Source organism: Oreochromis niloticus, linkage group LG9 (assembly GCF_001858045.2).
Source record: "Oreochromis niloticus isolate F11D_XX linkage group LG9, O_niloticus_UMD_NMBU, whole genome shotgun sequence".
NCBI lineage: Eukaryota > Metazoa > Chordata > Actinopteri > Cichliformes > Cichlidae > Oreochromis > Oreochromis niloticus.
In genome coordinates, this window is record NC_031974.2 from 11,039,959 (window position 1) to 11,054,970 (window position 15,012).

Below are 15,012 nucleotides of genomic sequence, written 5' to 3' on the forward strand. Positions count from 1 at the left end.
TTTTTCTGAGCATCACATTCCTAACATACAGGAGAGCCACACATGCAGGTGCCACTTCATTCCTGAGACATACGAACCTCACATTTCTCCTTGAACACGACAGCCATATGTCCACGACACGCTTATCACTTTCTGCCTCATTCTTTAGAGTTATGTTGCATAAACCCTCAAGAACATGAGCGTGTCGTTCAAGGGATTTGAGGGAGAATGTGGAGGTCACAAAGCTTTTAAAAATAAATAATTCGAACATGACAATTAGATTTGGTGGAATTAACAACAGGATGTGAGGATAACAAACATAAATGTTACAAGAAGCAAAGTGCAATGTCTAAAATCAAGAGAGGCACGCTTCCACACACATGCAGGCCTATTCTCTGTGTCAGATGTTGATAAAGGAGTGAGAAGTGTCTTTATTTCCAACACCACCCTAAACAAGATCTACTGACTCTCATTTCTGCTGCGTTTTTCTTAATAGTGACACTGACCTAGTCTCACACCTGGCAGTGTTGTGTAGTCTCAGAAATGTTGTATTGCTCACAGCATGGCTGACATCATTTAAAAATTGTGACACTTTTGAATGAAAGGATGTGAGATTTGACTTTTTTATCTAGCAAGACAGAGAGGGAAATCATGACTAAAAAGGTGGCCAAACCGCACTTTATATTTGTGACAATGAGTGATGGATCAGCAATCAGCCACCTCCCCAATAAGCTCCTACTCCCTCTGACGAGCTCCAGCTGTCTGTCCGGTGATAGTACTCCTTGTTGTGTTTAGCAGCATCAGTGAACTCAGTGTCATGGTAACAGATCTGCACTTTTTTCAGTCTTTGGTTAGAGTTGCCCTTCAGCTACAGTCGGATTGGATAGCCAGAAAAAACAAAGACCAGCTGACAGCTGATATCTAGGTTTTATCAAGGACCACCACAACATCCCGAGCAGCCTGCTTGTAAGGAAACACAAGACGGGAACAACCAGAGCTAACTGGCTCTCATCAACATCTCATCGTTTCAAAATGAGATTGTGAGGATTGTCCCATAGGAAACTGATCGAGTTGTCTGAAACTGAATATAAATCCATTACATGTGGGTGGTCGTCATTATACCTAGGAGGCCCAACCACTTGTAGTGTATGTGGAAAAATAATGGGAATTCATGTTTATCTGGGGATTTTATATACCCCTTTTCCAAATTAAAAAGTTTTTAAATAACTGTCACATTCCATAAAAAAGAAAGAGAGAATGTTTCTCTAGGGCTTGAATTTGATCCTTATATGTGACACTTTTTCAAAATGTTTTTTAAATCTGAAAATCAGAATTCATTTGACTTTTATGTCACTCGCTTATCCAAACAGCTTTGCCAGGAGACTTATGTAGACAGATGTAGTTAAGTGCTCCTTCACATCCTTAAATTTTGGATGAAATCAGTTTCAGCAAAGCCAATCAGATCATGATCCAAACCCTCCTGGCTTCTCCCTCTGCATCCACACATACACCCATCCAGAAGAAGCAGCCATTGCTCCATAAAAAAGCCTTCATTAAAGGGTTGTCTTTCTCTATCCTCGTCCTCTCTGCCATGGCTTCTGCTGGACATCAACTGGAAGCTTTTTTTTGACTGAAGCTTCAGTAACCTGTGTATTTATGTCTGTACAACAGCATAAAGCCTGAATAGTTGTCTTGCTGCTCGTGTTGGTCAGTTCAGGACCGTTACTGGTTAACACAGGAATCTGACAATGACCACAAATCAATGTGAGCAGTAAAATCTGATCTGAGCATTAAATCAAACCCAAGCACTAAAGCTGGAAATATGACAAACTTTTACAACAATTACCAGTCATGCATATCTGCAATTGATTTCATATCTTTTGAATTAGCCGTCATTCACTTTAATAATTTTTTGGCTCTAGATTTTTTGTTGCCTGGTGACAAAATTGTTAGCAGCTGTCTTCCTTTCATTTAGAGGAAAATCAGATATTTAATGTTTAAAACTCTACTGGCGAGAGAGGACTCTCGCTGGGATTGTGTGAGCCTTTCTCTGAGTAACAGTGCGACTCATTAAAGCTAAAAGGTGTCTGGGAAAAGTGAAGGGTTAAAATGATTTCAAGGCGAGTCCGGGAGAGATGAGTGTTTTGTGAGATGTGGTGTGACTCCAAGCCACAGAGAAGTTGCTGTGTAACAGCAATGCCTTTCATCTCTAAATAGTTGCATAAAGCTCGAGTCATTTGTCATGGGATTATTGTGCTGAGAGAAGATTGTGTGCACATATATAATATGTGTCTGATCTGGTGAGGTTCCTGACATAGTATGTGAAAAGATTTGAGTGGTTTGATGGTTTGATTAGATTCTAAAGTCCTGGATCAGATGTGACAGCTCATTTCAAACTGCTGCAGACTAACTGACAGCTGAGTAACTTTGACTGGCATCATTCAGACTTTATCCATCATCACCAAATTTTTGTGACTCCTAAGAAAATAAAAAGATCCATTTGAAGGTGCATACACCCACCAGACATACAATGTATTTTGTCAGTGTGAGAGTATTCCAGTGTTTTTTGTCTAGCTGTGGGTGATGGAAGTGTCCTGACCCCGTTATATTAAAGAAGGGGTGTGAAAGCAGGCTTTATGTGAATTTGTACATAATTATGTGAGTCTGTGTGTAAATGTGTGGTTTATTAAACAGATGGCATCAGTTTAAGAAAAAAAGAAGCACAAAGCATTACTTGGAGTGTTTCACTCACTTTTGCGGAGATCTGTGTTTTAATTTCATCTGTTTTTACTCAGATGGACTCCTATTTGCATATTTTGATTTCCATCCATCAGTCCATTTTCTTCCACTTATCCAGTTCAGGGTCACGGGGGATAGGCTGGCCATAGCTGCCGTAGGGTGACAGGCGGGGTTCGTTGTGGACAGGTCACCTGCTTGTCGCATGGCTAAGATTTAGAGACAGACAACCATTCACTCACTCGCACTATGGCAAATTCATAATCACCGATTAACCTAACCCCATGCATGTCATTGGACTGTGGGAGGAAGCCGGAGCAGCCGAGCAAACCAATGCAGACACAAGGAGAAGATGCAGACTCCACACAGGCCAGATGGTGGATTTGACCCCAGGAATTTCTTGCTGTGAGGCAACGGTGCTAACCACGGCGCCACCATGCTGCCCCTATATTAAAATATTAAAATCTCCATGACATGACATGGATATTTCAATTCAAGCAGCAAATTGACTTAGGATAAGAGACTATATTATTTTAACATTATTAATGTAAAAATGTTTGCTAAAATGAACACTTATCTCCCCATTTTTCTGTTTTAATGTACTGTCCACTTTCCTGATCGTATAAAATAAACTGCCAATAATAAATAGTTTTATCTTTTGAAATACAGATTATACATTTGGTATGAAAATCAGCTAAGGCCTTTTAACCATTATATTTCATCCTCTAATCTCTTACACACCAAAAACAATCACCATGGACATGGACAAGCTAACCACATATACACTCAAGTGATTTATTAAAGCATTGCTCTATTTTGGGTCCAATATGGGGAGAGCTTTTCTCTAATAAGAAAACTAGTTGCACAGATGCATGTAGGGTTGCCTTTATTTTCATTTTCAGCCTGTGAAATTTGGTACTGTCTTACTGATTATTATGAGTTCTGTGTCTTAAAACACAATTATGAGGAAGAAGTCATATGTCTTATCTTTTTTTGTTTCTTTTGCCACAGACATATTGCCACTTTACAATCATGCAATGCAACTGGCAACAGTAGTCCTCCACCTGCTCTGGAGATCTGCTGCAAGCATGCACCAACCAAAGCCTGTAGCAAGTGGAGACCTCGTTCATGTGTGTCTAATAGTTAGTTAACTTGTTTAAGATGGTGAAGTTGGAGTCACCCATGGATGGGTAGCTGGTTATTGATTTGTTACTTATAAGTCAAGTTATAAGTTATGAAAGAATGGATGCATCCTTTTTTTCCCCCTTTGCAAACACGCCACAAGGACATCCATTGGTGGCATCACTGTTATGCACCAAAGCTCTGTACCATGTATACCAGCACTGCACCCAGAACCTCCACATCAGCACTGGTGTAGGAGAAGAAGCCAAAATCCAGAACAAAGAAATCAGAATTCTTCAGTTTTTCCAGAAAGTGTTGCAACATTTCCCTCAATATAATCTGTGTCAGGTTGATATATCATTGAAATGGCAGAAAAATCAGACACAATCAGCTGCCTTGCAAGTATGGCTTGCACCAGCGATGTGACATTGCTATCCAGGCCATAATTCTGTGGAAAATGCCAACATTTCTCATGAATTTGAAGTCACTCTTTAAGACACTTTCTTCTATTCAGAGACAGACTCATTCTCTGTCTTGCAGAGATAGCAGTGTTTGGATAGAGTGTTGCTCATTTGGACAGAAAGCAGACATGTCAAACACAAGCTTCTCTGTAAACACACAGAAAAGATACACACACATCAAACACACACGTTTGATTACACATTCATTTCCTTGTGAAAGAACACTTTAGTTTTACAATGTATGGCTACACTGGAGAGTTGTAATTCACACTGTCCCTCAGCCTTGCTTCCTCCACTTGAAACAGTGATTTCTTTAGTATTGAAGCCTTTCCCATTCCTTCTGCCTTCTGAAGCTGCCATTAGTCGAGCCATCTGTAGACGATTTTCAATGTAATGAATTTTCTTCATATAGAAGAGAAAAGCATTTGCTTGTTGCTGACATCCATCCATGTGTTCATCTGGATTCAAACCCAAGAACTTCTTGTTGTAAGGCAATAGTGCTAAACACCACACCACTGTGCTGCCTCCTTACAAATCCTAAACTAGAAATATAATATAAAGTCTGTCACTTTATTTACATTTAAACCCAGTTGTTTAGAAGCACTGTGAGCAAACAGTATCTTATGAAATTAGCAACATTTGCTTTGCTTTTCATTTTCTTCCTAATTCCTTCCCTCCCTTTTTCTTAAGAAAAGGGAGTTCACCTGACTAAATCCAGTACTATTCCTCAGTGACTCAGTCATGTGGCAGCACTGTAGTTCATTTATACACCTTGAAGTTATTACTGTGAATGCTAGCTAGCTGGAGGACTTGCACTGTATCTCCTGAGCCTTCCTCTGCTCTCGTTCTCGTGCCCTGTTCCAGTGCAGATGGTGCTCAGACTGAGCCAAAGCAGATTAGTCTGAGAAGAGTCACACCCTGACCGGAATTAGTCACAAGGTTCTCGTAGCTGACATCTTTTTTTGCTCTGGGATGTTTTAAATTTTCACTGCTCTACTTTCCTTATTCACAGTGGTAAGATATGAATATTCCTTTGACACGATCCGCTGCCGGCTTACAAATGTGGCACTGGGATCATGCATGACACAGTACAATCACAGGGTCCTGCTGCATCATGAGAACTAGAGCTAACACAGCGAGTGCAGTCACATTTCCATGGTGATCTGTCCAGCTGTCTGACCTAGTGGAGGAACATCTGCAGTGAAGTCACTCTCGGGCAAAAGACGCAGCGAGTGACAGGCAGCTCTGTGGGAATTTTGGCAGCAGTTCTTTGGCGAACTTTAACCGCTGACAACAGAGAGAAGATATAGAGCAATGTTCACGTCTGGAGATGAAGCAGCCAACAATCCAGTCACCGATTTTCTGATTCCAAGGATCTTTTTGGAATCAGAAATGGGTCAAAGAATACTTGGAAAACATTTCTCAGTGCTTGTTTAAGCTTTCTTGAATTAAAATGTATCACCTTAATAATTACAGCTTCCCGAGTTAAAGTCCTCTTAAAAAACATTACAACTAAGTTACTCTGCTGTACACGCTGACATTGTTTAGTGAGTTTGGATGCACTTCTTGTACGTCACTTCCACTTCCAAACAATCTTACATTACAATGCAATCAGATTACTTAGATGGATGCCTTTTGGCTTTGCTGGTGTAGGAATCTAGTAATGATAAAACTACAATGACATCATAGACTGTATATGAAAGATGGACATTAGTCTTCTGGTTGCCTAATGACAACTCCAGTGTACAATAATGATAAAGCAGGTTATATTTTAGGGCATAGCTTGGGATTTACATGTCACTATTGTATGAAAAATCGGCTAAGTTTTGCAATCTTTGACTCACACAAAGTCAAGAAAATCTGGAATGGCATATTTTGACTTGTCAGTGCAGATAAAGATCTCTGAGGAAATGGTGGAAAAAAGAGGAGACCACCTTTTGTATCCCATTTCAGTAAAAGTAACTCTAACCTGGTAGTGAAATTACAGAGCTTGGCTGCAGTGGGCATTACACAGGAGCGTGGTGTGGGTTCCTCTTCACTGTTATTTTTTAATTGCCACAGTCTGTAGCAGTTTCAATCCAATTAATGAAGGAGGGGGAAGAAGTGTGCCTGGCCTCCAGCGGGGAGATTTACTGGCCACACACGGGCACGCACACATCATGCTTGTGGAAGTCTCGATGCTTGCACTCGCTGTCTCGGCCTCTCTTTCTCTTTCCCCCCTCTTTTGTCTTTGCCGCTCCCCTGCACACAGACATACACACGCCACACGGTACGTCCAATTTACAGGAGCTGCCACTGCACAGCATGTGTGTATTAGTTTTGCTTAATGCCTTCCAGATGCCCAGGCTCTATATCCCGCTGCCTATACGCACTGAAAGAACAGACGATTGTTCCGAGGGTCTTCCTACTAAAGAGAACCAGGTGTGGGGGAGACGGCCTGCACATTTGTGACAAAGGGAGAGCGTTGTGAGCTTTTGCTAAATGGGTTTTCATGTTATTTGGTGGGGAGGGGGGTTAGTCACCACACACATTGTGGCAGAGTCATGCATGCATGCATACTGTGCAGCGATGATAATGATGGCTGGGATGGAAGCTCCTTCTCAAACTTTATGGGTTCCAAAATGTTTCAAGACAGAAGTTAGAAAGCTTGAAACAGACGACTTTTCTGTACATCAATTATCATTTTTATACATTTATCTTTTCAGTGGTCTCGGCAGCCGAAAGATGACACTTGATGAGTGCAGCACACCTACACTCTCTGTCCACAGCTGTGGAATGCTTGGATTTCTAGAGCAACATTTCTCTCTGACCCCAAGCTGGATTAACCCACTAGGGGGCCCAGAAGTAAATATGAGCTGTAGACTGCCACTAGCCCCCTGCCCTCTATGGACTGTGTACTCCATCACCTTCAAGCACCCATCAAAACACAGAGCACACCAAATAACACATGGCAGCTTGATTATTTTGTCAAGAGCTAGGTGCCAAGAGCTGGAGTGTCTCATCTCAAAGGCCAGTTATTATTTCCAGTGATGTTTGTGAGTGTTTTTGATCAGCGTTTGTATATGAATGTTTAGAGAATGAATTTCAGTGTTGTGAGCTTTTGTATGTGTTTGTATATAAACACAGTTATTTGCTCACAGATCTCTCTTACCTCTATCTGAAGTAATTAGACTCAGGTAGTGTCTCAGTGTTTGGTCCAATGTTTGGACAATGTCCTGGTCTGAATTCCCTGACATCAGTTTGTGTTAATTCTTGTTTTGTTTTGGGGTTTTTTGGATGAGTATTATATTTTTTACCTCCCCTAACAAGATTCTTCCTCCTTTCTGCTCGTCTTTTGCAGACCGTGGTCCTCGGGGAGCCTTGGACCTGACAGAGTTAATTGGCATTCCCCTCCCTCCCTCCGTCTCCTTCGTCACAGGCTTCGAGGGTTACCCCGCTTACAGCTTCGGCCCGGAGGCCAACGTGGGGCGGCTTACAAAGTCATTCATCCCCGACCCGTTCTATCATGACTTCGCCATCACAGTCACAGCCAAACCAACCACCCGGCAAGGCGGCGTGCTGTTCGCCATCACAGATGCGTATCAGAAAGTGAGGACTCTGTTTACCTTATCTCTTCTTTGTTTTTCCCTTCCAGGAAAATATTAAAGCTTCTCTACATGTTTTATGTTCTTCAGATTGTACAGTTAGGTGTGGCTTTGTCTGAAGTGGAGGATGGCTCCCAGAGAGTCATACTGTACTACACCGACGCAGAAACAAGAGGCCGCACCCAGGAAGCTGCTTCATTCAAAATGGGTGACCTGACAGGAAGATGGGCGAGGTTTACACTCACTGTGCAGGGTTCAGAGGTGATTAAAGATGTGCTTCAATGTGCTAATTATCTGTTGTTGTACTCTATGCTATGTTAAAGTGGGATTTGGCAACTTGATTTATAACATAACCTCGACTTGCTTTCTTTGTGGTGGAAAAGGTAGATATACCTTCAAGGTCTGAAAAGTGAGTCACAAGCATCTGAAACCCGCATTATTTCTTATGGCCAGCAAGGGGTGACTCGTGTTTCTAAAACAAAGTCTGAGGGTATAAAAGTTTATGGAAAAATGACCAATCAGCATCTTTATCTGTGACCTCAGGAAACACTTTCCTGAGTTTGTGGTCTCAATCTGTAGTTTAAAGTCCTGTTTTATACAGTGTGATGCTCTTTTTGTAAATTATAGTCTGCATTAGAGTCAAAGAATGGATAAAGCGTGATATTCTTTAGGTCAGCCTACCTTGTGATTGGCAAGTTGCTACTGTCTTGTCATATGTGGTTTTAAAACACCAACATGGCAACAGGCTGCTAAATAAATAGTTTTCTCGTTTTCAGACCTTACATGTGAGTATTATGTCACAAAATTCAGACATACACTTACTGTGTGCCTAAATGCACGGAATAAAGATGTTTGCACAGACTAGCTATTCCATACAATTACATTTTCCTTTTTTCTTATGGTTTTAAAGCTCAAGCATGTGCACTTGTCCCACCACGTAGGTGCGCCTCTACATGGACTGTGAGGAATACCACCGGGTTGCCTTCATCAGGAGCGCTCAGCCTCTGACCTTCGAGTCCAGCTCAGGGATCTTTGTAGGGAATGCCGGGGGTACGGGCCTGCAGAGGTTTGTGGTAAGTCTCGATGTGTGCGTGTTTGTGTCCCTTCTAGCCACATGAGCGCTTTGATACTTCCTACACTGTCTTTTGTCTGCTCTGTACAACAGCTGTATTTCTGCTGTGTTTATTCCTCATCCCCAGCGTCAGTGGGTTTGGATCAATGACTTTGAAATGAATATTGAATCCACGGCTAGTTGCAGAAACAAATGTGGTGTTTGGACAGTTGCCGACTTTACATCTGAGACATGAACACAATAGTCTTCGTTGGCAGCTTTACGACTGCCACGGGAGGCGAGAAATGAATGACCGAGTGTACTCATGAGCACTTCTTTGTCCTATGAGAGCTCTTAAATGACAGGCTGTATATTACTTACATATGCGCATCAGGGCTAGTAGTCTCATTTTGAATGATTTAAACCGAGTGCACCTGTGATTACAGCTGCCAATTCTTTCCCTATAAAGATGAGAAATCAAACAATAGTAAATATTGAAGGGTGGAGTCTAAAGTCCCTCACAATAGTTAAAAATATCCCTGTGCATTTATAGCAAGTACGTGTGATGGAGAAGTGCTGAGAAATCAAATCCATGTGCAACGCTGGCCTGTGCAAGCAGTGCTGTTATAAAAGAAAATAAACCAGTGAATGCTTCAGCACTTTCGTCCCCATTATCTATGATTTGTTGTTTTGTAATTTGGCTTTGTTCGTCACACTGCGACTGCAGATATGATGAAGAAAACAGCTTAGCGTAAAGGCATTATTTTTTGCATATCTATGGGGAAAATAGTCTGTATTAGTCTGGGTCAGAAAATATCTGTTATGTCATCAAGAAACGTCTTCAGTGAACTGTCAGAATATTACATTTTAATAAGAAGAGACCTAAGTTCATTTTAGAAAACATGCCAACAGTACTTTTCCCGAATAAATCAACCCAGGACCGTTGGCTGAACTAGAAAAACACATGACCTGTGACTTTAAAAACAAAATATAGTCCTCTTCTTTGCCACTTTTTAACCTTTTGTTCTCGTGATTTATTTTTTTATCCAAGTTCATGAGACGGACAGACTACAAGACGTTCCATTTCCACAACAGTGGAAAGACATCCTTATCACAAAGCAGCTTTGGGGTTTTTGTTTTTTGGGGGGGCTCTCTGTCATTAAGATTTTATTTGTGAAACGTGAGGAGAGTTTCAAAGAAATATAATGAGCCGGGGAGGCAGAGTGTGTTTATTCAGGAATTTTTTTGGTCTCTGAGGGGAGTTCATTTCACTGCTGAAACAATCTGTTAGGTTTCTCCTACCTATTGTGGTTTAAAACCAACGCTGACGTACGTACATAGATCACCAGGAGCTACAGTTTCATTTTAGATGTAAAGCAACTCACTGTAGCATCATTTCAAATCTTGTATATCTTGGTCTGTGTTTATTTTATGAATAATGATTTCCAGTAACCCTTTCAGGCTGTCTAAAGTCCATAAAGTGATGTATTTAATAGAGGAGGACTTATATTGGTGTTATAGTTGCTTTAAGGGCAATGCGGGGTTATAGACCAAGAAATGTGAGGCTTCTTTCCCCTGCAATTCAATTTCAGTGTCATTTTAATTGAGACTAAATTACTGCTGTTTTGTCCCATGAGTCATAGCCGCTGGCATCCTGCCAAAGCCTTGTGGAAACAAAATATTTTTGTAATATCCTGACTAAAAATGCCAGTGTAGCTGCATTACAACAACTTTTAGAAAGAGCAAAAAGTTCCTCTGCTTTCAGTGTTTCTTGTGCCACAATTCCATTGTACCTACAATTTCTATTCTATTCTGTTCTATTATTTTACTCAACTTAAGGCCACATACTGAACATCTACACTGTTTAATATCAGCATACTGGTTGCTAGCAAATTATAGTTACTCACATTTGAAGCTATGTCACTTTGTGATGTAGGACCATCATTAAAATATTGACAAAAGTCTTTCACGTTGGTCATTTGTCCTCTAAGACAGCCTCAAATCACACACTTACCTAAAGCTGAACTAGTTTAAACAATGTAGTTTAACATCATTGTGACAAGTAGTAATGGCTGTATTCGAAGTTTCATGGAAGTGGAGAATTTGTTTTAAACATTTGCTCTCCGATTGGACTGTTGGATTGTTTTGGGAAGATGCGAGTAACTTTGCAACAATCAGAAAATGGCAAATTAATGCCCTGTAGCAGCTGCTTCTTAGGCTAAAACTCAAACGATTACAAAACACAGAAGTCTGAAAGTAAAGCTTCTTTTAACCTTGAATATAATGCACAAATAATGCACAAATTTCCCCACCGTGGGATCAGTCTTATCTTATCTTATCTTATCTTATCTTATCTTATCTTATCTTATCTTATTTATCTCATCAGGATACTGAGGCTAAGACCTGCTAGCCAATCAGAACTTTGGCTAGCTACAAACTTTGTTGTTACCTTTATTGTTAGAGCCCTGCTTGATGAACAGTCTGTGCCATGTGGGTTTTTGTTGTTGATATTCCTCAGCTCTTTATTGCTGACTGTACAGCTCTCTGCAGGTACTCGGGCAATCTGTCTAACTGCAGAGAGCACCTGTTGTCAGATGGGGGCAGTATTGGAAATACAGGATGTGGTACAACCGTCTGTGGACTACTCTTGCTTTTGTTGTTGTGGTCAATCAGCCAGCTGTGGATTGAAGTTGTAACATACAAAAAGCTTAATTTAAACAGTGTTAAAAATAATGAAAAAGTGTTTACTATAGCCACTGTCCATACTTTTCATTCTGTACTTTTTTTCTATCGTTGACATTTTTTCACTCTTTTCCCGTGTCAGGTGAACTTTCCTAACACTGCGTTGCCTGTCTGGGCTCAGCCAATCAGCATTAAATGAACGCAAAGTGTCATCCATGTCGAGCACTGTGCAGTTGGGATTTTGGTGCACTGCTCAGGAGCATGTTTGTGGTGGTTAAAACCCCTCTCCATAGCCTCTCCATAAGCAAATACTTCAGCAAACGTACACGACTGCTGCAGCATAAATTAAGCATGAATAAATTAAGCCCTGTGTAGCGTGTATAAAGCTGGATGATATCACCACTTGGGGCTCAGAGTTGTTCTTTCTCTTGCCAATAAACTCTTTCACTCCTTTCTTGGCTCTCTTCATGCATCCTCTCCTCCCTCTTTCCTCATCTCTCAGAAAAAAGAGGAGCAGAAGTAACTGTCTGTTTCCAGCTGTTCAACTTTCAAACTGATTCTCCTCCAAAACAGCCTCGATGCAGCAGCGGTTCTTTGCAGCACTGCACTTCTCCACAGTGTTACATGAACATACAAAAACAAATAAATATCTTTGTCCTTGCTGAACTAGTTACTCATATATTAAACTGGCTTCACTGAACCACAGGCCATGTAGGGCATAACATAAAATGTGTGTTGGCCTTTAACACAGTAGTGCAAAGTGACCTTTTGGATGTCTTCTCACATGCTTTGGCCTGTGGCAGCCATAGTGTCCAGGGACTGCCAGTAACTGCAGGCACAGAACAGTTTCTCATCTCTGGCATCTGAAAAGTCCAGTGTCTGTCTGTGAGCAATAACCAGACTTCAAAATATATATAAACAGTCCCGATGCCGCATGTCATCCAGCATCCGCGGCTACATAAACTAGAGGCTGATATGTTGCAACATACTTCAGCTATTCTGAAGTTTTGAAGATACATCAGTAACAGTTTAACAAAAGAAGTCAGACAATGTTTGCAGTTTCTCATAGATGGGGAAGCATTAAGTGCAATGCCAACAGCTACATGAAGTTATTTATCTCCATAGCAACTGATCAGACTTTTTCCACTGTGATTCACTCGCAGATGCACTTCTGTATTAATTTGCAGTCAATAGACAGGGTATTTTTATTTCTATACACTTAAAATGTAAATATAAGAAGTCATCTTGTGATAAAGCATAATAACAAAATGTTCAAACAAAAGAAAAGCAGAAATACAGGTTTTAATGTCTGTATAACTAAGCAGCCAAGTGCACGACCATACTCCTGTTGATACCAACATACTTTTGTTGAAATTATCTGACTTCTGTGAATTTACTGTAGAAACAAGTTGAGGACTTGGCCTTCTTTCCATTGGTCATTTTCAATGCACCCGATCTCATTTACTAACATCTTGAGCTCACTTTTAGATGGATTTTGTTTACATTTTTAAGAAATGAAGTTGCTAGTACTGCTTTGTTTTGCTGTGTACCATTAGCGATACTGACAGCTCTCGTGTGTGAAGGCTCTCTGGAGTGTTTTCTTGAATTTGCGCCCGGAATAATGTTTGTTTATTGTTGTCTGTTTGTTTCACGGGTGACTTATGACAGAAATTTAACACTAGCTGATTATAAAGTTTCGAGCAGCACATGTTTATCCCAGACCTACAAAAGTTCCGATGAGTCTGAGGTGACACCTGTGATACTTAGTTGCCAGACCTGGATTAAAAGGAATGAAAGGCTAAGGCAATTAGACAAAAATTAAGCAGAGAGTATAAATGGTGCAGCTTTGTAGCATCAGAAGCATTTTTTGGTTGGTTGGTTGGTTGGTTAGTTGGTTGGCTGGTCGGTCACTTGGTTGGCTGGCCAGTTGGTTGATTTGTTTGTACACTGGTACTTAGGTTGGTTTCTTCATTGGTTCGTGGGTTTGTTGGTTGGTAGGTAAAGCTTGTTTTTTACACCATAATTATACGCTCTGCCGCAAACAACTAACTTGTGCTTTAACTTTTTTTTTAACTGTAAGCTCACCTGTTGGATGTGCTTTGTGTGCAACTGTGTGTTCAGTTGTCGCTACTACAGACAACTGTGTGTGGTGGCGAGCCTTTGAAAAATGCAACCAGAAACCTGCCGAGAAATTCTCCAACTGCTTTCCTGTGTTTAAATTCACGTAATCAAAAAAGGTTTTTACAAACTAACCAACTAAATCATTCATCCATGTAGCTGTGGCTTTAATGTAGGGGCAAATCCACATGTTATAGTCATTTAAAGGAGGCGGAAAAGGTTGCGTGGCACATTCTTTGTTTGTTTCAGATGTGTTGTTTACTGCACCAAGCAGATGTCTCTGATTTGGTTCACTATCCCCAGCTCCAATCCACCCTTCCTTCTCCTTCCTCTCTGCTTCTCCCTATATCGCTATTTCTCACTCCTTTGCCGCCATTAAATTTCATAGGCCGTCCTTCATTCCATTAAAAACAGCTGTTTGTCGTCTGGCCTGATCCCAGTATCAACAAACTTGGCTGAAATTGCCTTTTGCAAGTATTTACAGATGCAATAAGAAGACAGGACCACTGACTCTGATTTAAATGACCTTTTGTTATACTATGAGTGCACTGGTCCTTGACTGAGAACTAAATAAACCCACCTTTAACCACCTTTAATATGAAATACTCCTGCTCCTTACATTGGTAATGGCGTCAGATATTTGGCTTACTGTGTGATAACTTGTCAGAATTATGACATGTTTATCATCAGCTGCAATCACTGAACATGTGTGCGCCTTCATATTGTTCTCTAATTTCTGTTCATTCTAAAACTGCATTCCTTCCTTTATGACAAGTATTCACAGCACACCTCACAAATGACACAATCTGAATAAAGCGTAATTTATCATCGTTGCCTAACAGCAGAAGAAAGCATGACATGTATCCTTCCCATGATAAAACAAAGACAGTTTGAGTTTCTGCTAGCATAAAACAACTATATGTGCTGACAGCTCTACAGTCCAGCGAGGGGCTTGGAGGGCATAAACATGTCACACATCACCTCCAAGGTTCTGCAAGGATGCCTTGCTGTCAGAGCGCCCCTTTACAAAATAAGAAACCAGGTGCAGCTATCTCTGTGTAAGTGTAAAATCATCCATTAAATAGTCATAACCTGCATTTTAAAATGATATAAAATTACAAAATTGGTCACCAAAAATTTCTTATATTAAACAAATTTAGTTCGGATTGGGAATGGGACCCTTCTCTAGAGGTTACCTTTCAAAGTCATCCCATATATTGACTCAAGGTTACTGACAAGTATGGACTGCATACAAGAGACTTACCAAAATTCAATATTC

At 40.7% G+C, this 15,012-nt stretch overlaps 1 protein-coding gene across 2 annotated transcripts in view; it reads left to right on the forward strand.

Annotated features, from left to right (window-relative positions):
- LOC100694123 (collagen alpha-1(XVIII) chain) overlaps window positions 1–15,012 on the forward strand; it is a 63,275-nt gene that overhangs the window by 25,955 nt on the left and 22,308 nt on the right. For both annotated transcript variants that reach the window (XM_013277039.3, XM_005449092.4), the window contains exons 3-5: window positions 7,639–7,886; window positions 7,973–8,143; window positions 8,824–8,955. In XM_013277039.3, the coding sequence (XP_013132493.1) occupies window positions 7,639–7,886; window positions 7,973–8,143; window positions 8,824–8,955 (551 nt within the window). The remainder of the gene's footprint in view (window positions 1–7,638; window positions 7,887–7,972; window positions 8,144–8,823; window positions 8,956–15,012) is intronic.